The sequence below is a fragment of the Felis catus genome, chromosome D2 (genome assembly GCF_018350175.1).
Source record: "Felis catus isolate Fca126 chromosome D2, F.catus_Fca126_mat1.0, whole genome shotgun sequence".
Classification (NCBI taxonomy): Eukaryota; Metazoa; Chordata; class Mammalia; order Carnivora; family Felidae; genus Felis; species Felis catus.
Window position 1 is genome coordinate 60,677,329 of NC_058378.1, and position 27,734 is coordinate 60,705,062.

The following is a 27,734-nucleotide window of genomic DNA, read 5'->3' on the forward strand; positions in this document are numbered from 1 at the left end:
GTGACTCTTGTCTCTGGAACCAGCTGCCTACCCAAGCCAGGTACTGGAGAATGGAAAAGGAGGCCCAGCCAGCAAGTCCAGAGCAGTTTTAATGGGATTGGAGGCTGTACAAAGGGCAGGGCCCACTGAAGGAGGGAAAGCAAGGCCATGCTGCCCCCAGACTGTATGGGGGCCTAGGCATGGATACCCTTCCTCCACCTCTGGAACGAAAGAGGGTGAGCCTCAGGGAGGAAGGAGGGAAAACCAGCTCAGCCCCAACTCCTGGCCTCTATCTGAGCCAGGCCCCAGGATGGAGGAGGGATTGCTGGTGTTGGGTGTGGGTGGTCTCAGCAGAAAGCAGAAACGTCAGGCCTCCCCCTACCCAAAAAAAAAAAAAAAAAAAAAAAAAAAGCATCAAAAGTCCAAGGGGCCCTGGCCCCTCCCACCCCAGCCCCCGTACGAAAAAGTGCAAAACATTATCACAAAATGGGGGTCTCAGAGGGGCCCCTGGCCTAGGCTCCTGAGGCCCACGCCCTAGCCCTGCGCTGCCCCGGACACCGCGTCCGGCGCGGTCGGGCCCTGGGCCGGGGGCCCCTCGTGGGCGGCCCGAGGCCGGCCCGGGCTCAGGCAAGGCTATGTCATGCAGGTGCCCAGTGGGCGCCAAACCCCCACACTCCTACCCTCAACTCAGAGCTTCCACCGCCCACTGATCGCCCCTCCACGAGGCTCTGAGCCATGACACTGAGCCCGGGGCTGGCTGGCAGGGTTGGGCTGCAGGGAGGGACTGGAGTGAGGTGGAGGGAGTCCATCCTCTGTGCTCCCGGCCTGGGCCAGTGCTGCCTCTACTGCATCCAGCTCTTCACTGCCCGCCTTCAGCTTGACCCGAAGCAGCGCTGCGTATGTGCCATAGCGGGATTTCTGAGGCAGAGGGGCAGGGGCTGTGAGCCTGCTCTCCACCCTCTGCCCATCTCACCCCAATCTGGACCAAGAAGGGATGCCAAAAAAGGCTAGGAGACAACAGGTTCTTGCCCAACTCTGAGGCCCCCAGAGCCCCCAGGGACTATGACACGATCCCCTCGTAAGCTAGCTACCCTCTCTGGGCTCTCTCGAGACTGCATATTATGACATCTAATACTTGTTAGGCCCGAACCAGAGTTGGGAAAAACTGAGCCCTTGACAGACCTCATCTCCCTTCATTACCCTAGCGGGTAAAGAACGTCATCCCTGGCCCACAGACGTGGAAACAGGCTCAGAGGGGTTAGGCAACCTGCCAAACGTCACCCAGCTGGTCCTACTCTCCTACTAGAGTCCGTGCCCTTAACCACTAGCCTGAGCCTGTATGTGGCAACAGTGAGACCCCACTGACGGAGAAAGGAGCCAAAGAGGTGCCAGGGCAGGGAGGTTCACCTCAAACTCCAGGTAGGCCTCCTTCTGCCGCTGCTCCTCAGCCTCCTTGCCTCGGGCCTTCCTGCCCAGTTGCGCAGCCCGGTGCTCTCGCAACTCACTTGCCATGGCCTTCAGCTTGGCCTCATGGGTCCGCACCTGCTCCTCCTAGAGGCCAGGGGGAGTGTTGGTCAGGGTCACTCGAGCACATATAGTGCCTTTGTGCAAGCTTTTTTAGAAAGGTGCCCCTGCCTTTGGATGAGCAAAGCACCATATCTAGGTTAACACCTTGGCAAGTGCAGTGGAGACTGGATTTCAGCCTTCACTCACCCCCCATGGCCAGTGTCCTGGTGCAGTGACATCTACATGATCACACAGGGCAGCCCTGAGTGCAGTCGGCCTGGGCCTGCCACACTCCATCCCACTGGCACCAGGTGGACAGAGCTGGGGGTACCTGGGAGAGGCGGGTGGCAGCGCTGGGCAGCAGAGGGCGGCTGAACTTCCTCTGGGAGCTAACAGCAGCTGGGAAGGGGGGTGCAGAGAACATGGCAGCCACCACATTGATGCGAGTGATCCAGGACTGCATCTGCTCCAGGCTCCTGGGGAGACAACACCACCACTTAGGACCTAGCCCCAGGTTTCCAGTCCAGGGATGCCTGTCCTGGCTCAGGGTGCGGCCTGGGAAGCAAGGAGGTAATCCAGGGACAAGGGAGGGGAGCAAGGTAGGAGTGGGGCAAAGGGGTCCAGGATGGGCAGGAAGAGGGCACTCACGGGGCCTGAAAGAGGAAGACCCGCCAATCAGCTGTGCGCAGGTAGAAGACATGGGGCCTCTTGCTGTAGTCGCTGGCACGTGTGGCCAGCGCGTGGTGGATGCTGATGGCATTCTTTAGCTCTGCCTCTGATAGGGCCTTCCCAGGCTGGTACTCCTCCTGCAGGGGTGCCCATCTTGTCCTGGCCATGGTCCCACCCCAGCCTGGCCCAGCCCACCCACACTCCCCTGAGCCAGCTCAGCCCCAACCCCTCGGGCTGGCCCCGCACCTTCTGCAGGTAGAGGATCATGCCCTTGAGGATCCCGTGGAAGCTCTTCCAGCCCCGCTTGCCCCGAGGTGCTGGGGGGAAGGAAGACAGGTCAGGGGGCCTGAGACAGGCCCCCTCCCCTCCATCCCCCAGACCCTCCCCACCCAGCCACGTACTCTTCCTGCAGTCAGGGTCTGCGTGCACCTTTCGCACCAGGGCCCCGTGCTTGTAGACTGCAGCCCCGGGTTCAGGAGTCAGGTCCAGGAAAGGGCTGGAGCCGCTGCCACTGCCCCCGCTGACCCGCTTGATGACCTTGGGGTTGGGGTCGGCCAACTCAGACAGAGAGCGTCTCAGCTCCTCCTCGTCTCTGCAGGTGTGATCACCTCAGAGGGGGCTGGCCTTGCAGCCACAACCCCCGCTTAAGTCCTGGCCTCTGCCCACCCAGGAAAGCGCCCTCTTGTCTGTGGAGGGAATAGGGGAACTGCCCCTCTCACAGGGTGTGGCTCCCCTCCACCTGAGGCTCCTGGAGCCTTGTTTCCCGCCTCACACCAGATCTCCCCAGGGGTAGCTGTGTCCCCCTGCTCAGATGAGGCCTTCTCCGGGCAGCGTATCTCCTTGCTCATGTTAGAGCTCCCAAGGGTAGAGCCATGTCTGTCCCTTCCTCCCCATCCTCTGTTTCTGCACTTGCACACCAGCCTTCACACCCTTCTCCACTAGGGCAGACACGTCTGACTTGGCTGTCCCAGCTATATACCCAGCAGCATGCTTTGCTCATAGTTTGTTGGCTACGTGGTGGCAGAAGTGGCTTCCTAGTGGTCACCTAGTACCTCCTGGTCCACAGGCTCTGTTAGATACCATCTAAAGAATCCGGTTCTATCCTGTCACAAAAACCTGCAGTAGCTCCCTATTTCCTCCTGCATGAGGCCTATGCTACATCCCTGCCCATACTGCCTCTTTCTCCTTCCACTCTCCAGCCAGCTAGGCCTGCCTCCTCTTGGTATCCCCAACCCACGCTCATTTCAGCCACCACATATTTGCCTCCCAAATACCAACTTCTCTCTCTCCAAATGCTTCCCTTCCTTCAAGGCTTGCCCCAAGTTCCAATCTGCATCCCAGTGCTGAGTTCTGCCTCCTCTGAGGTCTTTTCCTGCAGACTGGGAGCTCCCAACCGACCTGATCTGTGACTGAACTCTCAGCAGACACCAGCAAGTATGAGTGACCTACTGACTGTTTAGATGAGGCTCCACCCTCAGACTGGGGGGCCCAACATTAAACTGGACCTCCTCCCTTAGACTGGACTCCTCTAAGACTTACTCTGAGTCTGTTTCCATGGCCAAGAGTAGACAATGTGGTCCCTTGTTCTGTGATGCTCTGGACTCCCTAGGACCTGAGAGGAGGCTCTCACGCTATTGGTCGGGGCTCTATCTCCAGAGACTTCTGTCTTCCCGCTTGGGTTGGCAAGGGACCTCCCCTTTCTGTTTCAGCATCCCCCCTCCCAGGCCAGCTGACAGTGGCCATCCATCCCAACCTAGCTTGTCATAACAACCCAGCTAGAGAAAAGACACAGAACCCCAAGTCCAGGCAGCCATCTCCAAAGAAGGAAATGAAGCAGCCTCAGTGCCTCTCATAGCCTCACCCGCCTTCCCTGCCCCACAATCCAACCTGGACTCACAGGGCCCACTCCAGTGCTCTCAGCCTCTCCAGGCAGCCCCTTCCCCGCACCCCATCTCCCTCACCACACAGCTCCAGGACTCACATGGCCCACTGCAGCTTTTCATTCTTGATGGAGCTGTACAAGGCCTAGGAAGGGAGGAACAAATCAGGCAGGTATGGGTCACTCCTGAGGGAGGCAAACTATGTACCCCAATGCCAGAACTCAAAGCCCTCCCTCCAAACTCGAGGGGAGGAGACAATGGGGGGTGGGGATGGGGGTAGCAGGGTGTAAGGACCAAGAACACGGGCTCTGGAACAGAGAATTAGGAGACAGTACTGTGTCACTTTTGCTGCATGAGTTTGGGCAAGTATCCATGGGGAGAACAAACATACTAACAGGTGTGTAACACAGGGCAGGCAATTAGCACAGGGCATCCAGGCATATGGCTGATGCACAATAAATGGCAGCTGCTATTATTATCTTTGCTGTTGTTATTGTTAGGGATCATCCTGCCCAGATCCTGGGTGGGAGAAGCACAGCCCTGGAAGGAATAGAAAAGAGCATTCCCAAGAAGCTCTCCTTTCCCGGACCATGTGCTTTGGCCTATTTCCATAGGATAAACCCACACAGAACATATGGGGAAACTGAGGCCCAGCAACAGGGATTCACCCTGTCACCTCCCTCCCTGGCTAGTAGAGAACACACTCTCATGACTCCTAACCCCAGGGCAAGCTGAGCACCTCCCCCAACCCAGAGAGCCCCACCAAGTTAAATGCCAGGGTGGGCCAGGCCCCTGCCCACCCACATCCTTCATGTTACTGGAGAGTGAACACTAGTCTAGAAAGCAGATGTTTCAGCTTCCAAACCCTGCATACCCCAAGCTCTTTGTGAGCTCCTGGACCAGTCACTTCCCCTCTGTAGAGCTGGCATGGGGGACCTGTGGGGGCCTTGGGATGGTCTGAGTAGAGAATAGACTCCAGGAGTTGTATAGGGGACCCCTCTTCTCGGGGGTGGCCTGCAGCATGGGTCCACAGCAGCACCTCCCACTGTGGGGGCGATTCCACCAGCCTGTCTGTGAGTGGGTGTGTCCCCAACATGTGCGTGTTGGGCTATGCGTGTGGCGTGTGATGCTGCCTGCGTGAGCTGGGTGAAGTGGTGACGTCGGTGCCTTCTCCGTGATGGGACACAGCCCCCCACTCCACCACCAACATACCACAGTCTCTGACTATCTTACTGCTTACTGTCACACTCAGCCACACGGCTAGCCAGGCATCCCACATGTGCACACCCTGTCCAGGGATGGGTACATTCCACAACCTCCACCCCCTACATAGCACAACCCAGCCTTGTGCACACACAGCCCTCACAGCACATCCCCAGCCCAAGCCCGGCATAACCCCGACCCTAATCCTCTCTCCAACTCTGACCAGGAGATTGAAGTGTCCAACCAGACCCAACCTGTCTCCAGCCTTCCAGTTCATCCCCTGGCCCCTCGAAGGACCACCTCTGGCCCACAACCATGTCTTCCTTCCAAAGTCCTAAACCCCATCGGTGAGCCCCATGTCATGCTCCCAGGTAGAAGACCCAAAGACCCTTTGGTTTGAGATATCCACACTGATCCGACGGTGTGTGCCCTTCCCCCTCCAGTCCATGCCCACTCCTGGCTACCCATGGGTTCTGTCCCTGCTGGCCTCCCGCCTTGGTCTGACCGATGCCCGCCCCCCCCCCCCCAGCTCGCGCCACCTTCGGTGCCTCCCTCAAGCCGCCCCCTCAGCCACGCCGCCCTCCACAACCCCCTCGGCCGCCCCCCAGCCTGGCGTGGGCCAAGGCCCCAACGCCCTCACCGCCTTCTTCTTCTTGCGGCTCTGCAGACGGCTGACCACCAGGTCGGTGTAGAGCACGGGCTTGAGACTGCGAGAGCGCTGCGGCCAGCCGTAGCACAGGGTCTCCGCGCCACGGTGGGTGCGCCCGTAGCGCACGGAGCACAGCGAGCGCGAGCGCAGCCGCCCCGCGCTGCTGTGGATGCTGTTGACACCGATCATGCTGGCCCGGCCGGCGCGCTGCGGCCCCCGGCCATGCCCCCGTCCGCCCTCGGCCTGGACGGCCCGGACGGCCCGCGGACGGCTCCCCCGACAGCCGGCGCGAGCGGCCCGGCCCGGCCCGGCCCGAGCCCGGCCCGGCTCCCACCGACGCACGGAGCGCGCGGCGGCGGCGGCGTTGTCGGCTCTGCGGCTCGGCGCGAGAGGGAGGGGGCCGCCGACGGGGAGGGAGGGCGAGGGCTGGGGGCGGGGACGGCGCAAAATGGAGGCGTCCCACCGCGCAGGGGCCCCGCGGCTCAACGCGCAGCCACGGGGGCGGGGCCTCGGGGGCCAGCCCGGGCAAGTGCCAGAGGGTGGGCGGCTCTGGGGATGCTGCGGATGGCACCGGGAGTCCCTAGGCCTGCTGCTGCAAAGGCGGGCTGACCCTGTGGGGTCTGCAGCTCCCTCCTGGCTGGTCAGGGTTGGGGGGCCAGGGGCGGGAGAGGTAGGAACGCGTCCTCTTGCCCCCCCCCCCCCCCCCCCCCCCCCCCCCGCCTAGCCAGGAGAGGCCACGCAGTAGGGGCCGCGCAGGATGGAGGCAGCCGTGGAATCGCACCAGCCTCATACAACTCGCCCAACCGAAGACAGCTCAGATGCTCAAGGCTATACCCCCACTTACGTACACACACCCCAGTTTACAGATATACACCCCAACTAACCAGATGCACCAATTCACACTCACCCCAACTCACAGAGACTACAAATTCAGATACACACCTCAAAATTTAGTCTTTAACTCATAAACAACCCCTGATCATGGATACATGTCACAAATCAGCCAATTTGTAGATGTACACTCTAATACACAGAAACACCCAATCTACACCCCAGCTCAGACACACTCTCTAAATCGTAAGCACAAACAAACCCCCAGCCAAATCCCCGGATTTACCAACACCCTAAAGCGCATATATCCCAATTCAAACATATACCCCAACTCTCTGACACCCTGAACTCACAATGGACACCCCCAAACACAAATAAATTTCCAAACTCAGAAGCCCGACACACCCCAAGCTCACAGACGCGCCCAAGGACACTCTTGTGCAGTCACATGTATGTGGCGGCCCAGAGCCCCTTTGCCAAGCATAGGCGTTTCAAATAGGTCCAGGCATCCCTGGATAAAACCATTGGATCAAGGAAATGAGTGAATCCATGAGACCTGGGTGCCCTCTCCTCCTCCCATGCATATTAGCCCCTGTGTAGCTAACCCCTCAAGCGCGGGCGCCTGGGCGCAGGGCCTGGCAACAAGGGAGTCGGGAGAGCAGAATCTAGTCCCAAGTTGGAGGTAACTGGATTCCAGACCTTGGAAAAGCCTTTGTCCCTCTTGGGCCCCTCTACCTCCGGGTCCCTCCTGTGCAACGATACCAGAAGGGCTTTGTGGTCATACACCCTGGGGCAGGGGGTGGAGGAGAAGGAGGGAAGCAGTATGCCTGCCCTGTGCTGGAACCCCTCCTATCCTCAGTGAACACTGGAGGAGGGGCACCGAAGTAGGCAAATGCAAGGTCCAAGGCTGCCTGAAAACAGGATTTCGAGAGCCGTCTCCCCTCCCCCGCTGAGCGGCCAAGACTGCACGCAAGTGCGCATGTTCCCGGGTAGCCTGCGTGTTGGGGTTGGGGGAGGGGGCGGTCCCCAAGCTGAGTCACGGGAGCCCAGGCTCCAGCAGCAGGAGCCTCCAACCTCCACTCTGCCCGATTGGTCCCAATCTCTCCCCTCCAGCAACCTCTACCCTGCCCCACCACACCCCCACCCCCACCCCCACCCCCGCCCCCGGCCCCCACCTTGAGCAGCTCCCTGGGGAAGTCTCCGCCTTCATTGAGGCCCTCCAGGTTCCCGATGAAGTCTCCACAGGTCATGCGCTTCCCAATGTTCTAAGGAAGGGCACAGAGGCCTGTGAGGGGGACCTTGGGCTCCCAGGCCTTTAAGTCTCAAGGCAGTCTGGTTTTGGGGGGTTCCCTCCTGCCAGTCTCTCACTCACATGGCCGTGGAGATCAGTGTTGAGTAGCATGAGGGCGCAGGTCAGCGTGTGCGCACCGTCTAGGGAAAGTTGACATTCGGCTTCAGCTACCTCCCAGGGACTCTTCCCACAGCTGTCTTCCCCAGCCTTCCAGTTCACCCCCAGCCCACTCTGGCCCACAATCATACTTTTATAAGTCCTGAACCCCATAGTGAACCCTACCTCCTTCAGCCAAAAGACCTCACTCTTCCAGCAAATGCCTGAAAGGGACATCTTCCCCAACACCTACATGCTTCTGTGAGTATGCACAAAAGCCAGTGGGCCCCTCACAGTTTGCAGATCAGCGCAGCCAAACAGAATCCACACTCAAGCCAAATGCTGTCTTGCACGTGTATGTGAACAATGGCATGCAAATACACCTGCCACCTGGTTCTTCGCAACACACACGAGACCCTAGCAATGCTTGCCCGCATGCTCAGTGCCACAACCACGTAGCCATGTCAGCACTGCACACGCGCATGCTCACATGCCTGCAAGCCTGTGCATGCATTCACTTCTACATACACACTCATGCTCCTATGTGCACACACTGTGCCCATCTGCTTCAGTGACCAGCTGGGAAAGCCCTGCCCCCTGGCTTCCTCACCCTCTGAGGACAGGGCTCCTGGATTGCACTGGAAGTATCTCTGGGAGAAGTGGGCCAGCACGCGCTCCCGTTCCTGGGTCTCACCCATTAAGGCCAGCTCCTTCAGAAACACCCTGGGAAGGGGGAAAGAGGGAGCATGTCACCTCTACCCAAGGTCCCCTAACCAGGCAGCCCCAGCTTTTAGCCATGCCCTGATAGCCTGGGAAGGATGACATCAGGGCAGCCTAGGGAAGGCACAGGTGCTCAGAGAAGGCACAACTGAGGCGCTGCAAAGCAGGGCTGGAGCATGGGACCTGCCTTCAAAGGGCTTAACACCCACCTGAGAGCTTGGTCCAGAGTCATGCCCGTGAAGACAAAGAACTTGAGGTACTCGCCAGCCACAAGTTTGCTGAAGTCATTGCTGTGGGCAGGGCAGATAGTCAGGTGGAGTCTCAAGGGAAAGGGTCAAGGGGCCAGACGGGGTTACCTAGAGACCTGGGGGCATTAGATAGACGGGGTGTGGAGGTGCTGCCCACAGGATGCATCCCCTCTCCCCATATTATCAATCCCGGCCAATGGCTTTACTTCTTGCCCAGGTGCCGGGCCACATCAGCCTTCCTGAAGCCGTCTAGTCGGTATAGCCTCTTAGCTAGGCGCTGTGCAGCCTCCAGGTCGGCTTTCTGCCCATTGGACAAGGTGTCTGTGCTTCCCAGGGCCAGCCGCTCTGTGCTGTCCAGCTCTGAGTCCGAGTCAGACACCAGCTGGCTCAACGGTGGTTCACTGCCAGGGTAAAACACCAGCTCAGAGGTGGGGCAGTCCCTCTGGGACCATCCAGATCCTTCCTCTGCCTCCAAACCCAGAAGACAGAGTGGGGGAGATTGGGACACAGAGAAGGCATTTTTTTTTTCTCCAGAGAAGGACCCTGTATGGGTTCCCTCCATCAGCTGATTCCATCCTTACCATCTCTCTGTAGAAGGCCTGCATCAAATTCAAACAAGCATCCATATTTCTGCTGTGGGGATTTCTGCTGCTTCCCCAAAGCCCTTAGGTCTTAGGTTTGCTCTTAGGCATAGGCATAGTTTCCCCATTGTCACACTGGCCCTAGTCAGAACATAGTCCTCTATCTCTGAGAATATGGGCAAAAGTGGGATAGATAGGCTGCCAGAGAGGAACAGTGGAGGGTCAAACCATGATTTGAGGGCAGCAGGGACACCTTCCCACTCCTATGTCTTTCTTCTTCTGGCCTTTTAAGGAGAGGAGGCTCTTCCTCCTTGGTCTTTTTTTTCCACCCACAAACAAGCAGAGGGGATTGGGGGTCAGAGTGCACTCCATTCATCCCCTGTCTCCTCCTCCCCTTCCCTTCCCGCCATCCCAGCTGCTCTACTAGCAAAGCCACCTGTCACCCCAGAGACAGAGGCCGGAAACTCCTGGTTGCTAGGCAACCCTGTCTCCCTGGCCACCCCCTCCTGTTGCCATGGTTTCCATGACTGAGAGGGTAGCTGGCAGAGGGAGAGCAGAAAGGTTAGACTGGTGACAGGACTTCCTGGAGAAGGGTGAGAAGCTCCTTACTGAAGAGGGGAGGCAACATGGGAGGGAGGCAATGAGGGAGGCTGGTGGCTGCATCTTTGGGAGAAGCCTCCAGGCTAGGTAGGGGTAAGGTCACAAGAATTCTAAGTAGGTTAAAGGCTCTGCCTGTGGTAGGAAGGGCCTTTCTGGAAAGGAGAGTGTTCTCTTGGGACCCATTCAATCCTGAATCATTGTTTGTCAAGTCACTGGGTCTAGGACCAAGGGGGTCCTAGGGGTGGGCTGTGAGGGGCTCCCGCTCATAGCCAAAGGAAGTAGTCCTCCAAATGGAAAAACAAACATCGGCATTCCCTAACCACTCTGTCAGGGGTCAGGAATATAAACTACATCTTCCCACTCAGGGTCTTTCCCTTGAAGCAACTATTCCTGGGGCTCGGGGGGGCCTCAAGTCTGAGGAATCAAAGGAATCACTCACCTGCCCAGAGGTGCCGCCCCCAGCCCAAAGCTGTCCTCCGAGTGGCAGGGACTAGGGGGCTCCTTCCCTGGGGCCTGCTTGGCTCCAGCCTCTGCCTCTTCTTCCTCCCCTCTCTGTGTCCAAGGCCCATCAGCAGCAGAGCTGGTACCAGAATCTGGCTCAAGAGGTGCAAGTGGGGCGGGAGCAGGTGGGTCAGGCCGGGGAGCAGGGGGTTGGGGAGGCAGCTCAAAGGTGAAGAAGGGGCTCTGGGTTGGGCCAGGTGAGGCCAGGGCCTCCAGGGAGGCGAGGCTGGTGTAGGAGGTGCCCTTGGCCCGGTGTGACTCCAAGATGGCTTCAAACACACAACTGAAAGAGTCAGGCCCGTCAGCCGAGGGGCTGGTCCCAGGCAGAAAGGGCAGGGGCGACTTGAGAGGCCCAGGGTGAGGCATCCGGGTGCCTGGCCTGCAGGGGCAGGGAGAGTCTCTGATCAGGGGCCCAGAAGACAGTTCTTAGGTAGCATTTCATTGAATTCTCATACCACTCTGTGGAGGGGATTATCCTCTCCTTCTCACAGGTCCCCAGCCCTCTAAGGAATCTGGGTAGGGAGTCCCCACCACAGGTTCACCAAGCTATTCAGTGCCCCTGAGGAACCCCAGCCTTACCCGTCCCCAGTACCCAATCCCTCTCCTCTCTTCCTCCCTGCTAATCTCCCTTTCTCCTCCTCCCTGATCCTCTCCCCTCCTGCCATCCCGTTTCTATTTCCGGCAACATCTTAGGAGAAGATGAGGCTCCAAGGCTGCGGTGGGGTGTGAGACGGAGAAGAAAGCCCCCACGCTCCCCACTCTCCTGCCAGAAGCCAGGATCCAGATTGATGCTCCTGTGCCCCCAGGCTTGACTCTGAACCCTGGCCTCTCACTCTGCCTCCTGTTCTTTACTAGAACCCCTTTCCTCCCCTGTCCTGGCTACTCCCTGCCCTATGGGCTCTTGCCAACACCCTCCACGTCCCCAGCATTCTGCCAGGCCTTGGGCCTCTGTCCGGTCTCCAGGTGCATCACCCCGTCGGCACCACTAGCTTGGTACTGACCCTCCCGGTCCAGCCCTCATCTCTAGTCCAGCCCCTCTTCCCCCAGCTCTGCCTCTGGGCCAGCTCAAAGGGGCCAGCCACTGTCCTTTCCCACTCCCGCACTCACCGGGTCCCCTCCGAGGCCTCAAACACCTCATCGTCCACATCCTCTTCCCCACCTGCCTCATCCTCGTCCTCATCGCCACTGCCCAGGCTGGGACAAGGGCCAAGACATGGGCTGGCACGTGGAGCAGGTGGGCGGGCAGTGCCAGGTGGGCCCTCAGAGCTGGGCTGACTCTCGATGGCCGAGTCAGCCTCTTCCCGCTCAGCCAGCACCTCATCGATGTCGGTCTCGCGGTAGCACCTCAGGGGCACCGTGTCCAGGTCCGTCTCGGAGTACTTGGCTGCTCGCCCCACAGCCACCCCAGAGCCCTGCCCTGAGCCCACCCCAGGTGGAGATGGGGGGGCCTGCTCCAGGGGCTTAGCACCTGCAGTATGCATAGGCATCCCTGTCAGCAGATTATCCTGGTCAGCTCCCTGTCCTGATTCTGTTCTAGGAAGGAGCTCTTCCCCGCTGCCTCATATTGGCAGGAAGTTCCTTCACTGTCTAGCCACCATTCCTCCTGCTATGAACCCAGCTTGTTCCTTGTGCCAGTGGAGCTCGTTTCAAATCAAGTTCTTGTCAAATAACTTTGAGGGGCCTGCGGGAGACCAGCCTCTTTTCTGCTCCGCAGAATGACCCTTGATATCCTGTCATGCCCTCCTTTCTATCTAGCTTCCTCTAGGTGCCCAACCCAGCTATGACGCCCCAACCCTCCATCATAAGACAGATGGAAAGTTTGAGGCCTGGAGAGGCATTAGCCAACTCATGACCCCAGGAAGGACTGAGGGAGGTTTAAAGGAAGGCCCCCTACCATGCCTCAGCTGCTGGGGAGAAGACCCTGCCCTATTCCCCTTGTCTCAGTCCAGGACCTTACCTGAGCTTGGGGGGTCCAGGGAGCCATAGAAGAATTCCCATTTGGCTCGAGCAATTTTCTGGGCATGAGAGGAAACTTCCCGGGGGGAGGACCAGGTGTCCCCCTAAGCCAAGAAGGGAGAAATAGACACAGGCATCCAGAGATAAAGGCACACATACAAAGACACAAGAACATGGGACAGAAAGACAGAAAGAAAAACACACAAGGACAGATAATAGAGGTGCCAAGACACAGGGGCAAACACAGAGGGCAAGAAAGAGACAGATTTAGGACAGATCAAAGAATTTAGAGTGAAGAGCTGACAGGCCCAGGACTGCCAAAGGGCCAAGCCTTGCCCCTTTTCTGGGGCTCTAGAGTTCCAGGGAGCCCAAGGGAGGTCGCATACCTGGTTCAGGAGTCCAGTGTCAGCAGGTCCTGGGAATAGCTTGGCCAGGTGCTCAGAAGGTCCCCCCAGCCCATTGGGGAGAGAGGAGTAAAGGCCATCTGCCCCAACCTGAGGTTGGGCTGGTGGCCCATGTATAAGGCCCTGGCTACCAGGCAGAGCTGAGCCTCCTCTGGCTGGGAGTGGGTCTGATGTGGATGCCTCTAGCCGCAACTTCCGGTTGGAGCCAGGCCCAAGGGCTGGAGTGGGCCTGGGAGGAGAGACCCCACCCAGGTCCCAGCTCCGACTCAAGCCTCCGGGAGCAGGTAGCCCATTTAATGGCCTCACACTGGCCTTCTCCACAAAGCGGAATATGACCACAGAGCTCCGGGCCCCTGGTGGGGGCTGCCCAGTGGGTGAAGAGGGTGACCAGGGTGAAGGAGGAACACGGGGTGAGGGGGGACCACGCAGGGGTGTACAGGGTGCTGTCACACGTCCCAGTTCCCGGCCTCGGGGACCTGGCCCTGCCACCCGCCGTAGCAGGGAGCCTGTACTGCCATACATGCTGGCTGGGGGGCTTTGTGGCACTGGGCCTTCGGGGAGCCAGCGGCGCGGGCATCGTGGTGGGGAGATGGCACAGTCGCCCTCGGAGCAGAAGCGCATGGCACCTTGGGCCATGCTGGGGCCGGGGGTCAGGCTGGGGGGGCAGGGATGGCAAGGCCAGGCGGGGAGTGAGGGGGCAGCATGCTCTTCAGACAGGCCTGCAAGAGAGGAAGGGAAGCAGGGGGTGAGCTGCAGGGGAGGTGGATGGGCAGGAGAGCACAGATAGGGAGGGGAAAGCTGGATAGGCCATCTGAGTGCCAGGGGGCCTAGCCCACCCTTGGAATATAGCATCATTGACCCCACCCCTGGAGGTGATCAGGCCTCCTATTTGGGCTACTTCCATGGAGGCCTGAGGAGAAAAGAATTATACCCCTAATAGGCCCCTGGCTCCTTTCCTTCTTCTGGGGGCCCTGAGCATCACCCTGGGAGGAGAAAGGAAGCTATTTCAGAAGTTGAGTAAGTTCAGAATCCCTGTGGCATTTTGGAGCTACTTCTGATGGGGGCTGGGGAAGGCTGGTACCCCACACTCTGGACCAGGAATGTCAGCCATTCATAATCATCATAAATCCACGGGTCCCCCAAAGTCTCTCTTATGGAGGCCCCTTACTCAGTGAGAGAGAACCCAGGCCTCCTAGAAGGAAAGGCAGGAAGATGGCGGGGGGTGGTGTTATATAGGGACCATGAGGGGTTGAAAGACATAGGGTGAAGGGGAGGAGAAAGGCCTGAACTGAGGCCCCTACTCCCAATATATACATGCCAAATGGGAAAGAGACATTCTTTTTCTCCATACAGGTACACACGCTCATACACACACACACACACACACACACACACACACACACGGAGACAATATCAGTATACACAGTTAAACACATTCAAAGGCAACACTCTCCAGGGCACACAGACCCAGGCACACACACACATTGCTCAAAGACACACCCTCATACAGTCTCACAGTCATAACAAATATGCGTGTAATGTAAAGGCACATGCTTATTTTACACACACACTGTCATCAAACAAGAACACACAAAGAGATACCCAAATATACACCCAGGCCCTCATTCTCCAATGCACACAGACACAGGCATATCAGACACTCACAGAAACCTATGGTCACAGTTACACACAAATACAGATGCATGCTCACACACATACTTCAGCAGGTACACACACCCTCTCCCCCAACCCCCACCAGTCACCTGTCTCTGGGTGGGAAGGCTGCACCAGACCACCAGACCCCTCTCCCTCCTCCCTCTCAAGGGAATGATAGATTTTAAAGGGGGTAAAGGGGCCTCTGGTGGCAATGCAGGGTAGGGGCAGAGGTCAGGAGCAGCAACCCTGCCAGGCAGGTTTCTGAAGCTCAGTGGGGGCCCAGGGCATCCCCAGTGCAGCTCCGACTGGAGCTGCCTCAGTACTCACCGCTGCTCGCCTGGAGCTGGGGCCGAGGAAAGGCAGGGAAGAGGCTGGGCCCAGCTCAGCTGTGAAGGCAGCGCGGCTCCCGCTTGCTCCCGCTTGCTCCAGGCCCGCCTGCCTCTCACTCCCTCCCCCTCCCCCCTACGCGCGGCTCAGGCAGAGATAATCCCCCCACCCACCCCCCCCCCCGCCCTCTCCCGGGGCCCTGAGCCCCGGAGGCTGGCCCCCCTTCTCGACGCTAGGTCCCCACTGGGCTCTCCCGCCAACCTGAGACCCGCCCCTGACGAGGGGGAGGATATATGGAACCCCCGGTTCAGTTCGCCAGACCTTCACGTGCCCCACCCTAATCCTGTCCCCGTCCCTTTCCTCCACCGCCCCCTGAGCCACACACCGGACCCAGTTGCACACGCGTGTCCCGCTCCAGACCCCACGCGTGTCCCTAGGAGGTTGCCACATGACCTGTTACATGCCACACGCGCTCCCGCCCCCACGAGCACGCGGCCGCGCCAAGCACACCGTATGGGTGTAGACCGGACCCGCCCCCTAAATCCAGGAGACCATCAACTTATGGAAAAGAGATCTAGGAAACACTGCCTCAAACCCTAAGGGGTTCTGAGTCTCGGACCCAGGAGACCCAACCCTTGACCACTTGCTCAGGATGCAGCAGGAGGGATATTAGTCAGACTTTAAAAAGAACTTCCTTGCTGCCTGAGTTAGGTGTCCTGCCCATATGGGGTAAAAGGTTAGACGGGATGACTCCTGGAGTGGAGGAAGTGGGGAACAGGCAACCCTTGTGCCCTTGGCCAAGGTAGAAAGGGGCCCAGCTATTTTAAGAAAGCTCCGCCAGAGTTCCTATGGCAACTGCTCTCCTTGGGAACGCCAGGGCAGGAGGTGGTGACCTCGGAAGGAACAAGGGGTCTGTTCAGGCGGTCAGGGGGCGCGAGAACGTGCGAGGCGGGGGCGCGCGGGGCTCACCGCGGGGAGGGGGGGGGCGCGGGCTCCGCGTGGTGCTGAAGGGGACAGCGCCAGATTTGTCGCACTGCGCAGGCGCAGAGGGGCGAACAAAGCTGGGAGGAGGAGGAGGCGCGCGGCCCGAGGTGGTGCGCGCCTACAAGGCTCTATCTTAGCATAGGTCGGTCCTCTCATCTACCCCCTCCCCAAGCAGGCTGAGGGAGAGGAAACAAGTCCCTTACCCAAGCTAACTCGCTTTGGTCCCTCCCCGCTGCTGGCTTCTCCCTTCTTGCTGCGTTGGGGGGTGGGGGTGGGGGGGGACTGTGTAAGGGATTCTGGGAAAACTAGGATGCCTGAATTCTCTATCGCGACTCGCTTGACCCTGGACAAGGCGCGTCCTCTCCAAGGGCCTCGGTTCCATCTTTAAAATGGAGTAACAGCACAGACCTGCTCACCTTGCAGAAGTGCCCGACCCTGATGAAAAAATGGATGGGAAGCAGTTTTCGTTATGCAGAGGCAGGTGAAGCGGTTGCACGAAGGGAGAGCGCAGCCCTGTTGGGGTGCAGCTCTCGGCGACAGCAGTAGCCCTCAGCGTCCTTCATACTCTCCCCACCAATGGATGATGGGGAAAGCACTACTCTGGAGGTTCCCCGGAGCGGACCCTGGAACCAGGAACTGTGGACGCGGTGAGAGGGTGGCCCAGAGTCTGAGCCTGGAGTTCTGGGGCATCACTGCCCCAGGGCGGGCCCAGCCCCAAACCCCACAGCTTAATCCCCAGGTCAGCCCAGAAGCGGTACTCCTGGTGGGCTGGGCTGAGCACTCATTGTTCTCAGGACTCTAGACCTCCTGGGGAAAAGAAAGGGACCCAGCTGGGAAGATAGTCCTTTTCAGCGCCCTCTACGCCTCTCCCCTAAAGATGCAAACCTTTTCCAAATCGTCTGGGAGTGGAAGGGGCTGGACAGTCCTGTACTTGACAACTAACCAGGAATGAGGGTTTGGGCAATTTTGCTTGATGAAGGAAGAAAAATTCTAGCTTCGCCCATTCAATTCATTCAACAAATTACTGGGCACCTACTACACACGAGACAGTAAAAGCCTGGATAGTTTCTCCCCATTTTTCAAAGTCGCTAAGCGCGACCAGAGGGCAGAGAATAGGCCCAGAACCTTGGAGTCATGGCTCCGCCCCTTCTGCGTTTGGCTTTGCCTGCTCCTCCCATCACCACTTCATTCAGCGGCGGCCACTGGCCCAAGACGAAAAAAGAGCCAGTCTCTGCTGCACCATCGCGTTCTCCAGCTTCAGGTCTCAAGCCCTGTAGCCGAGAAGGCGAGGTCTGATGTTACCCCACCGGTCGGCTCCGCCTTCAGTTTTGATATCCATCCGGAACGCTTTCAGATAGGATCCTCAGTGAGACCACACTCGATTGAATCGGTCTGTCTCTACAGCCCGAAGAGGCGGGTTCGCTGAGGCCGCTCCAAGGCCAAAGCGAGAGGACCTTACTGCGCACGCGCAATAGGCCGCCGATGGAGCCACCGATGGAGCCGTCCGGAGGGGAGCAAGAGCCCGGAGCCGTCAGGTACCGAGCACCGGAGGGGCCGAGAGAGGGAAGAAGGACCTGGGGGAAGGGAGCTGACTGGGCCGGGTTTGGGGGTCGCTCTTAGGAGCCAGGGCGCAGAAGCATAACAGAGGCGGACTCGCAGGTAACAGCGGCCCGGGAACGCCACCGCCAACGCCCCTTTACCCGCAGGCTCCTGGACCTGCCTTGGGAAGACGTGCTGCTCCCACACGTCCTGAGCCGGGTGCCGCTGCGCCAGCTGCTCCGGCTGCAGCGCGTCAGCCGGGCCTTCCGGGCGCTAGTGCAGCTGCACCTGGCTGGCCTGCGCCGCTTCGACGCCGCTCAGGTGAGCCAGGGGCCAGAGCCCCGCCCCCGTCCGGGTACCGCCCCCTCCCCGCCTCCAACCCAGCCCCCAGCCCAGCTGTCTACCCTTCCCCACCCTCTGCGCGTCCAGGAACTCCCGGGAAGCGACCCACCCTTCGGGAAGTACTCTCAAAGGGCGAGTACCGGGTATCAACTCAGAGGGCACGTGGGGTCTCTCCTGGGAGTCAGGGGGCAAACTCCGAAGGCAGGTTGCTGCCGGGAAATAACTCTAATGGGGCGGAGAGGCAGCGCCCGCCCCGCCCTCGGGACCAGCTGAAAGTCGAGGTGCCTCCCTGCCCGCAGGTGGGTCCGCAGATCCCGCGGGCCGCATTGGCCTGGCTGCTGCGGGACGCTGAGGGGCTGCAGGAGCTGGCCCTAGCACCGTGTCACGAATGGCTGTCGGATGAGGATCTGGTGCCGGTGCTGACGCGGAATCCGCAGCTGCGGAGCGTGGCTCTAGCCGGCTGCGGACAACTGAGCCGCCGAGCGCTGGGGGCGCTGGCGGAGGGCTGCCCCCGCCTGCAGCGCCTTTCCCTTGCGCACTGTGACTGGGTAGACGGTCTGGCGCTGCGCGGCCTCGCCGACCGCTGTCCGGCCCTTGAGGAGCTGGACCTCACCGCCTGCCGTCAGCTCAAGGATGAGGCCATCGTATACCTGGCGCAGAGGCGCGGCGCAGGCCTTCGCAGCCTCTCGCTGGCAGTCAACGCCAATGTGGGGGATACCGCCGTCCAGGAGTTGGCTCGGAACTGCCCGGAACTCGAGCACCTAGATCTAACCGGCTGCCTCCGCGTCGGAAGCGACGGCGTCAGGTGCCTGGGCCTTGGGTTGGTGGGATGGGAAGAGGGCAATCACTTTTTAAGCCTCTGGTTTAGGGACGGGGTGCAGCTGTCAAAAGGCAGAACTGTGGTTTCTGGGTTTTTCTGCTACCACGACACTCCCATTCAGACCAGGAAAGATCTCTAGGATTGCCGAGGCCAGAGAACCCATAGTTTAAAAAACTTTTTGGAACCAGTATTTACGCATGAGCGGATGTCACAGACAGTCGACTCTCAGGCTTCTTTTCAACAAGGGGAAAACCTTGAAATCCTGGGCGAAGCTGAGGAGCAGGTTCCCCCTTTAAGAGATAGGAGGAAGTCCCGAGTTCACTGGAGACATTGGTGTATGACCCCATCCAGACCTCTTCATAACCCCCCCCCCCCCCATCCAGGTTTATGGAGGGAAAAAGTATGCTCTGAGTTTGAAGGAGGCAGGGGCTTCGCTGGCTCCCCCACCGTGGGCGAAACAGCTTCTGGCCCCTAGCCTCACCCGGCTCCTCCCCCAGGACCTTGGCCGAGTACTGCCCGGCGTTGCGCTCGCTGCGGGTGCGGCACTGCCACCATGTGGCCGAGCCCAGCCTGAGCCGCCTGCGGAAGCGCGGCGTGGACATCGACGTGGAGCCGCCGCTGCATCAGGCCCTGGTGCTCCTGCAGGACATGGCTGGTTTTGCACCCTTTGTCAACCTGCAGGTCTGACCTGCCTGCCGATGGGTCACAGCTGGACTGTGTGGCGGGGGCCTGACTATGAACTGTAGGGAAACTGGACTGTGGAGGCCTCTGGCTAGAGGCGGATGCCCTGCCCCACCCTGGAGCTTCAAATAAAGAGCTTTTTACCCCCTCTTGCCTGGAGCTGCTGCCGTGTTGGAGATAAGGGATGTGAAGTTGGGAGAGAAGGTCAGACAGACACAGTACCCCAGCACCCCAGCTGAGGCAGAAATGACCAGAATGCACTCACATCTTCCTGGGGCCACCTTTACTGTGCCCGTGGGCAGCTCCAAGAGGAGGTCAACATGGTGGGGCAAGGAAGTAGAGAGCAGGGTAGAGAAGGGGGACAGGAGTTAGGGCGGGCCCTGTGTGGGGGTGTAGGGCTCCTGCATCCCTCTGGGATCTGTGCCGAGAAGGCTCCAGCAGAGTCTGGCGAATGCCTCAGTGGAAGCGGTACTTTCTGGCTGGCTTGAGGTTGATGTATGTGGCCTTCATCTCCTCGGCCTCAGGGTTCCGCACATCTTTGAATCGCTCCCCTTTGGTGCTTACTATCTGGTTGTCGATGTATCGGATCAGCTTCTTGGGGGCCTGGGAGGCAACTGGGCAGTGAGTAGCAGAAGCCGGGAGAGAGTCCCACCCACTTCACACCTCCAGCAGCCATAAACTCTCTTACCTCCCTGGGAGCCATGGGCCGGTGAATCTTCTGATCCTCTGCGCTATCCACCATCATGTACCTGCCAAAAACTGGCTGGGTGAAGCTCCTGCCACCCTGGGATGACCCTCTAAGGGCCTAGCCCAGCCCAGCCCAGACTCACTTCTGTAGGATGAAGGACTTCAGTTCATCCTTTTGGGGGCCTCTGAGGCGCCTGGGCAGGTCCTGCAGAGAAGGGAAGCTTCATCTAAACCCTAGGGCACCAGCAGAAGCAGGCAGGGATAGGCTAGGGGTGGGGGCTTAACACTAAGGTGGAATGTAGCTAAGGCTACTTGGGTCGAAGTGGGGGTCTAGCAGAGGATACCTGGTTGGGGCCATCCCAGGCTGGAGGCCCCTCTTCCTTCCCCTCTACCAGCATCTGCACAGCTTCTTCCAAGTCTCCCCGAGCTTTGGCCAGCACCCACTGGGCCTGCTCTACCGAGCACGTAGGGAACACCTCCAAGAGTACATCCACCCCTGGCAGCAGCTCCTCCTCGGCACTGGCTGCCTGTGGGCATAGATGTTGACCACAGGCAGTACTTCCTTCTTTCCTGGCCCCTGACTCCCTCACCAGTCCCCTCTCCTACCAGTACCTCTTCCTGGGTGTCTCCAGCAGCAGTAGGAGAAGCCCTAGTTTCTTCTTTGAGCTTTTCAGGCCGCTGCAGGGGCTCTGGGGAGATGGGCATCTGACCTTGGACCTCAGAGCTCTGTGGCTGCAGGTTCTCTTAAAGAAGCAGAGCATCAGGTTTGCCGGGGCTTTGGGGGATGGGGGTTATGAATTTCCCAAGTGCCCAATCCCCAGGCTCACCTTTGTTCCTGGCACCGCTCAGCTGCCCTGAGAGCTTCTGCATCATGTCCCCTATTGTACCCCTGAAAAGATAGGAGGGTGGTAAAAGGACATCCCTGCCTACCCTCCACAATCAGCCAGCCCTCCACCCCTTCTTCACCCCAGCCAGATCCCACCTTGGAATGTGGGCAAAGCCAGGCACATAGGCCTCCATCATCTCAGTGAAGGCCTCCATATCGAAGTTCTCCTCTGAGGGCCCCGAGGGGCCCAGGTCCTCCAGGACCCCAAGCACATACGAGAAGATGACCTCATCCAAGCCGCTGCAGGAAGGGGACAGGACAAGTCCTAGGTAGGACACGGGACACCTCCAGCACCCCCACCTAGCCTGAGACTCGAGCCCTCGGCTTCCCTGGGTCTATGAGCCAGACTTCAAGTCTTGAAGCCAGAAAGTATCCCATCCTCCTACAGAGCTTGGGTTTTCCACCTGTCCAACAAGGTGCCAGGGACAGGTTAAGATGTAAGGCCATACCAGCAAATCATAATCAGCCCCTCCCCCACCTCAGGAATAGAGCTGAGTGCTTGCCATCCCAGTCTTTCCATTGGCTGGGGCCCGGAGCACTGCCCAGCAGCTCCCACCCAGACCCCAGCATGATCCTCCCAGGAAAGCTGCTTCTACCTGAGATCAGCCTCGGGGAGGTGCGTCTGGACAAAGGCAAGGAGGGCTGCACTGACAATCCTCTCCAGCTCCATGTTCTCTCCTCTTCTGAAGGGACAGAAGATGTAGGTTTGTCAGGCCCTCTTCTGCCTGCTCCTACCCACTAGGCCCAGGGGCGGCCAGCTCCTCCCTCCTGCCCTGCTGTGGAAACCATTTGTTACTGTTGTCCGTAACTCCCAGCTCGCCAGCCCTCCCCCGCTCTCTCAAGCAGAGCCACAACCCCCTCCCTGCCCATCTCTCTACCTCCTCCAGCCTGAGACAAGACAGGGCACTGCCGTAGAAGGCCTCCCAAGCGGTTTCCCTCACCCTTCCCCCGACCTCTCCCCATCTCGCCACCCCATTCCCCAGCAGCAGGCCCAGACCCTCAGGCGAGAAGCCAAGGTCTTGGGGTCACATGCCTCCTGGCTGAGGAATCCCATCATTGAGGGGGCCACTTGGCCCTCAAGTCTAACCACAAGGGGCCCATTGTCCAGCCCCCCAAAGAGCAGGCCCCAGGACCAAGCACAGCCTTCCCCCACCCAGAATGGCCCACCCACCCTCCGCACAAAGGGGCTTTTCTGGCTACAAGGCTCTGATAGAAGGGGAAGCCTTTGAGGAATTCTCTCTTCCTGCACAAAAGGCTATCTACAAAGGCCTTTCCATTTTCCTTCCCAAAGCCTGTAAAACCCTACAAGGTCTGGCCTTTGCCTGCCTCTCCAACCTCACCACTCACTCCACTCCTGCCCCACCAGCCTCCTTGCTGGTCCTCGAATTTGTCCAGTTTCTTCCTACCTGTCTCCTTCATATACCCACCCCCTCACCTCCTCTGGAGCTCTGGTCAAATGTTGCCCTCTGAGACAGACCTTCCCTGACTAACCTACCAAAAATAGGTATTCCTCATACTCCCTAATCCCTCACCCTGCTTCATTTTCTATATGGCATTTACTACAGCTTAATGTTGTTTTATGTTTGCCTATTGTCTGACCTCCCTGATATAATGTAATAAGCTCCAAGGTACAGGGGGACTTCGTCTTATTCACTGATGTAACCCTAGCACTTAGTAGATGCTCTATAAACACTGACTGACTGAGTTCATTTCCACCTACATGATTTTGACTCCCCAAAGTCCATATGTAGGAGTCAGGAACACATAGATGGTAATGAATGGCTCCAGAGCCACAGGTCCAACTGTCCGCTCATCATCCCATTCTGAAGTTTCAGAGATATCTCACATTCCATCTACCCCACACTCAACAATATTTTCACGATTAGTGTACATCCCCCTCCTACTTCATTGGCTGACCCAACCATTCACTCACTCAGCTGCCAAACCTGAAACTTGGAAATTACCCTCGCTTTCACCCTCTCTCAACTCTACCTGCTGTACTCGGCTGATCACCAATCCTGTCGATTCTATTCCCTTATTAGTGTCCTTTCTATCCATTCTCCCCAGTTCATCTGGCTTCTGCTACAACGTCTCTACAAAAATTTCTCAGTCTGAGGTCATGAGTTGCTTTTTCAGTTTGGGTCTATTCAGGCTGAACCCTATAAGCCTGCCAGTATGCTTGTTTTTGGTCAACAGAAAGAAGGAAAGGAAAGGAAGGAAAGAAGGAAAGGCAATTTTTTATGGTTTCACCTAATCCTTGCCCTTTCAAGCAGCGTCAATGTTAGTTTCTGAGGCATCACACTCTCCTACTTCTCTTCTACCTCTCTGGCCATTTCGTCCCAGGCTCCCTTCTCTGTCCCCCTCTCTTCTACTGGCAGGAAAGCTCAGGCTCAAAGCTGCTCCTCGTCCCCCCTCACTCTGCACCCTCTCCTTCTGGAAGACCTTGTCTGGGCCACATGTTTATGAACCAACTCTATGTCACTCTATGTCACAATCCTCAAATGCCAATCCTTTAGTCTAGGTCCCCCCTCTGAGCTACATATTTGCATATCTACTTCTCCGACACTTCCGTGTGAGTGACTTCACCTGTTCCAAACTGACATCCTCCCAAGTCCTTTGCTCCTCCAAGACTGTCATCAGTAAATGCACGTCCATGTACCCACCCAGCCACGTCTGCCACCACAAGTCTGGGAATTATCCTTGGTACCGTCCTACCCCTTGCCTTCCCACATCCAGGCACCAAGGCCTGACTGTCATCTTAACACATGTGCTTCTCTCCATCCCTCCTCCCTTTCTGCTCCACCTTTTGTCTTCACTGCCAGAGCTTCCTAACCCTTCCCCCGCTACTGTCTTTTCCTCAAGAACCTATTCTTTTTTTTTTTAAGTTTATTTATTCATTTTAAAGAGAGAAGGAGAGAGTGAGCATGTGCAAGGGGGGAAGAGGCAGAAAGAGAGGGAGAGAGAGAATTCCAAGCAGGCTCTGTGCTGTTAGCACAGCACCCAACACAGGGCTCTGTCTCATGAATTGTGAAATCATGACCTGAGCCAAAGTCAAGAGTCAAATGCTTAACCAACTAAGCCACCCAAGAGCCCCCCCACCAAGAACTTATTCTCTCTCTCTGTCTCTTTTTTTTTGTTTGTTTTTTGAGAGAGAAAGTGTGTAAGTGAGTGAGGGACAGAGAGAGAGAGAGAGAGAGAGAGAGAGAGAGAGAGAGAGAGAGAGAATCCCATGAGGGGCAGAGAGAGGGAAAGAGAGAAACAGGGCTCACCCAAAGCAGGGCTTGAATTCACAAACTGTGAGATCATGACCTGAGCTAAAGTCAGATGCTGAACTGACTGAGCCACCCAAGCGCCTCCAAGAACCTATTCTTTACAAAGATCACAATTGTGTGATCTGTTTAAAAAAAAAAAATCATGTTTTTCCTGCTTAATATCTCTCAGTGACTTCCCAATTCCTATCTATCTATCTATCTATCTATCTATCTATCTATCTATCTATCTATTTATTTTGGGGAGAGAGAGACAGCACAAGCAGGGGAGAGGCAGAGAAAGGAGAGAAAGAGGATCTCAAGCAGGCTCCACCCCATCAGTGCAGAGCCCAATGCTAGGCTTGAAGTTTAACCAATGGATCCCTAACCAGCTGAGCCACCCAGGTGCTCCACCCCCCACCTCCCTTCTGATTAGCCCAGATTCTTTTTTGTGGCCTTTAGTTCGGGACCTTACCCCTGCCTACAGTCTTTCTAGCCTCATCATGCACTACACCCTCCCCAGATCACTCCCATCCACCTTGGCTTTCTTTCAGTTTGCCAACATTCAAGCTCTTTCACGGCAAGAGGCTTTCCACAAACTGTTTCCTCTGCCTGGGCAACCTTCCACCTCTACCCTTTCACTTGTCCAATACCTTCTCACCTATTGGGTCTCAGTTTAAAAATTCTGGCCTCAAGGGATGCTGCCCCTGACTCTGTAGAACTGCTTTGGTCCCTCCATCATACACCCTCACTCACTGCAGACTACACTTTTCCTTACTTAGCAGGCCTTTTCATAGGTATAATTAAATCATCCTCTGGGCAATATTTAATGTTTCTTCCAGTCGTTTCATGAGGGCAGGGACTCCACTCCTGGCTTATTAATCAGTGTACATTGAGTATCCCATGAAGTAGGACACTCAGTCACTCCCCGCTTTACAGACAAAGGAACTAAAGCTCAGTGAGTTTAATGATTGGCCCAACATCACTTGGCTGAACTGTGGTACTTAAGATTTAAATCCAGGTCACCTAGCTGAGTGTATATTCCAGGGAATGAGAGGATATCAAGACTTCCAAGTGGGTTGAGACAGAGCTTCGATCTGTGATCACAGTTCCCGGGTCCCCTGAGTAGTAACACAGTGTTGCAGTGACAGCACGGGGCTCACTTTGGATAGCAGAACTGACAAGCTCTAGCCTACCAAGAGGAATGTCGACCCTTGCTCCAGACCCTACCATGGGCCCTGGGGAGGAGCAGAACTGCTCACACCAGGCGTACCAGATCCCATTATGCAGTTCCCCCAAGGGGTCAGCCCCCTACAGAGACCTATATCCACCCCGAGTTACATCAAATCCTGGCTTCTGTCAGTTGTTTGGCAATCTCTGCTGGGACAAAGGGTGCTGCAAGAAAGTCTCGTTTCTAGGGAAGAAGAGATCTGTCTGATGACTTCAGGTTTCTAATCGAGGTCTGAGGGCCAGGGAGTTGTTACTGGGAAACTCCTCACTGTGTCCCAAAGAAAGTCTTCCTCACCTAAGCTTTTGCTCCGGTTTATCTCCTAAGGCAACACCTCTCTTCTCCTCTTCCAGGGCTGCCCAAACTTTACCCAGCCTTCAAAGCTTGCCACTTCTTTCTTTCACCCTTCTCCATCCCCCTAGCCTTCCTTAGCATTGTTTTCCTGCCCAGGAGTTTCTCCTAGTATTTCTCCTCCACAGTCTCTGAGTTGGGAAAGCTGCAGCCTAAGCAGCCAGGCTTCTCCCAGGTAAGAACATGATTTTCATGGGACTTTTCAAATTCTGGATATAGTCCGCAGAACTCCCTTATTTCCTGGGGTCTTTAAATCAGGGCTCACTGGTTTATTAGCATCCATGAAATGCGATCATCATCTTGTCATGAGCCCTGTTTAAATACCTCTGATGATGGTAATAGTTAGCAATTCCTGAATGCTTACACCGTGCCAAGGATTGTTGTATGCACTTTACATGTGTTAACTTACCTAATCTTCACAATGACCCTAAAATATAGACACTAATAGTATTATACTATCCCATTTTACCTGCAAGGAAATGGAGACACTGAGAGGTTAAGTAACTTGTCCAAGGTCACACAGTAAGTTAATGGCACATTTACACCCAAGGACTCTGGCTCCGGAACCCTCACTGTTAACGCTACGCTATACCACCTCTCATGAAGTAAATGATGTGGCCCCAGCCCATGTTCTGATCCTCCTGTCCTGCCTAGCTTGCCCTCTTGCCTCCCTCAGAATCTTTGCTCACACCATTCTCTCCACTCAGAATGCCTTTTCCTCTTACTCTCATTCTGCAGGACTCACTTCCTCTCTGTAGCCAACCCTGACTGCCCCATCCTCACTGTCCCTGGCTGGCGTGAGAGTGGCCCCAGGACCAGGCATAAGCCTGGACTCTCCAGATGCTCCACACAGACCTTCTGGACCACTTCAAGTGAGACTGGGGGAAGGAGCACTATGCTGTTCCCTTGGGGGTGGGGAGGTGCTCAAGGTGGAGGGAGAGCAGAAGGCCATGTGGGAGGAGTCCTGGGAACCAGTGTGGGCCCTCAGAGGGTCTAGCATGGAGGTCTTCCCTGCTTTCCCAGACACTATGAAGCCCAGCTCCTGAGGCCCTAGTCCCATAATGCAGGTTCCAGAGGACATCATTGGCCTCTGACCCCCAAGTCCAGTCTTAGAGGCGCCAAGGACACTGAGGGCTACAAGGGATTCGGGCATCCAAAGTCAGACGGGCGCACAAACGGGGATAGTGGGGTGCACAGGAAGTGGAACCGCGATGACGGCCCACCCCTGAAGCAGGAGCTCCCTGAACAAGCTAGCGGGATACCCCTAAGGGTACGGAATAGTGGGCCCGAGGGCACCGGAATGAGGTTGTAGCCTTGGGGACACAAGACTAGGGAGGCCTGAGTAAGCTGGGATGTGCCTTGATACAGGCCTTGGCGAGAATCAGAGATGGGGGGCTGACGGGCCCCAGGGAGTACCGTGGGGGGACACACAAGACGGGTACCCTGGGTCAGCGTTCTCCGCGACTCTCCTAGCCCTGGGCCGGGGGCCGGAGGGGAAATCACCTGCTCCGTCGGGCGCCGCCGGCGACTTGTCCCGCGCGGTACAGCTCTCATCCCCCAGCCCCACCAACGAGATCAAAGGCGGGGCCCAGAGCGGTTCCCTTCCAGAAGCGCCGCGGTAGCCATTTTTGAGAAGGGCAATTGCCCGTAACTGGGCGGGGCTTCTGCTCCCATTTTCATTTGTTTTAGGGTTTTGGACAGGCTCCCGCGGCGGCCATTTTTGTTGCGGGTTGGGAGAAATTAGGCGTGGAGGTCCCGCCAGTGGGTGGAGTCTCAGTGGCTGACGGTATCCCCGCCCAGTTCCTTGTCAGCGCCAAACCCCTAGAACCTTTAGACCCCACCCGGTTGTCTTCTCGTCCACTTTCCTTTCC

General features: G+C 57.4%; 3 protein-coding genes across 6 annotated transcripts; 1 reads left to right on the forward strand and 2 right to left on the reverse strand.

The window, feature by feature from the left end:
* Positions 1-71: 71 nt before the first annotated feature.
* PSD (pleckstrin and Sec7 domain containing) lies at positions 72-17,531 on the reverse strand. 4 transcript variants are annotated; one of them, XM_011287444.3, is made up of 18 exons: positions 16,498-17,531; positions 15,098-15,156; positions 13,097-13,833; positions 12,712-12,814; positions 11,862-12,222; positions 10,693-11,133; positions 9,279-9,473; positions 9,034-9,114; positions 8,715-8,827; positions 8,090-8,148; positions 7,893-7,982; positions 4,136-4,179; positions 2,556-2,746; positions 2,401-2,471; positions 2,134-2,291; positions 1,817-1,961; positions 1,387-1,530; positions 397-897 (listed from the first exon to the last, which is right to left on the reverse strand). In XM_011287444.3, the coding sequence occupies exons 3-18, from the start codon at positions 13,748-13,750 to the stop codon at positions 667-669; spliced, it is 3,081 nt and encodes a 1,026-aa protein (XP_011285746.1). In that variant the 5' UTR covers positions 13,751-13,833; positions 15,098-15,156; positions 16,498-17,531; the 3' UTR covers positions 397-666. The 4 variants fall into 4 exon arrangements, with proteins under 4 accessions (XP_019669315.1, XP_023096626.1, XP_011285746.1 ...); XM_019813756.3 differs by lacking the exons at positions 397-897; positions 16,498-17,531 and adding an exon at positions 72-357 and having other exon boundaries at positions 15,098-15,248; XM_019813754.2 differs by lacking the exon at positions 15,098-15,156.
* On the forward strand, positions 17,492-19,611 carry FBXL15 (F-box and leucine rich repeat protein 15). Its single transcript, XM_023240860.2, has 4 exons — positions 17,492-17,616; positions 17,788-17,941; positions 18,262-18,767; positions 19,280-19,611. Exons 1-4 carry the CDS (start codon positions 17,564-17,566, stop codon positions 19,467-19,469), a joined length of 903 nt encoding a protein of 300 aa, XP_023096628.1. The 5' UTR covers positions 17,492-17,563; the 3' UTR covers positions 19,470-19,611.
* Positions 19,612-19,731: 120 nt separating this feature from the next.
* On the reverse strand, positions 19,732-27,422 carry CUEDC2 (CUE domain containing 2). The gene is made up of 9 exons (XM_006938138.5): positions 27,367-27,422; positions 21,633-21,719; positions 21,133-21,276; positions 20,978-21,039; positions 20,763-20,893; positions 20,495-20,677; positions 20,294-20,355; positions 20,152-20,212; positions 19,732-20,066 (listed from the first exon to the last, which is right to left on the reverse strand). The coding sequence occupies exons 2-9, from the start codon at positions 21,704-21,706 to the stop codon at positions 19,920-19,922; spliced, it is 864 nt and encodes a 287-aa protein (XP_006938200.1). The 5' UTR covers positions 21,707-21,719; positions 27,367-27,422; the 3' UTR covers positions 19,732-19,919.
* Positions 27,423-27,734: the final 312 nt, after the last annotated feature.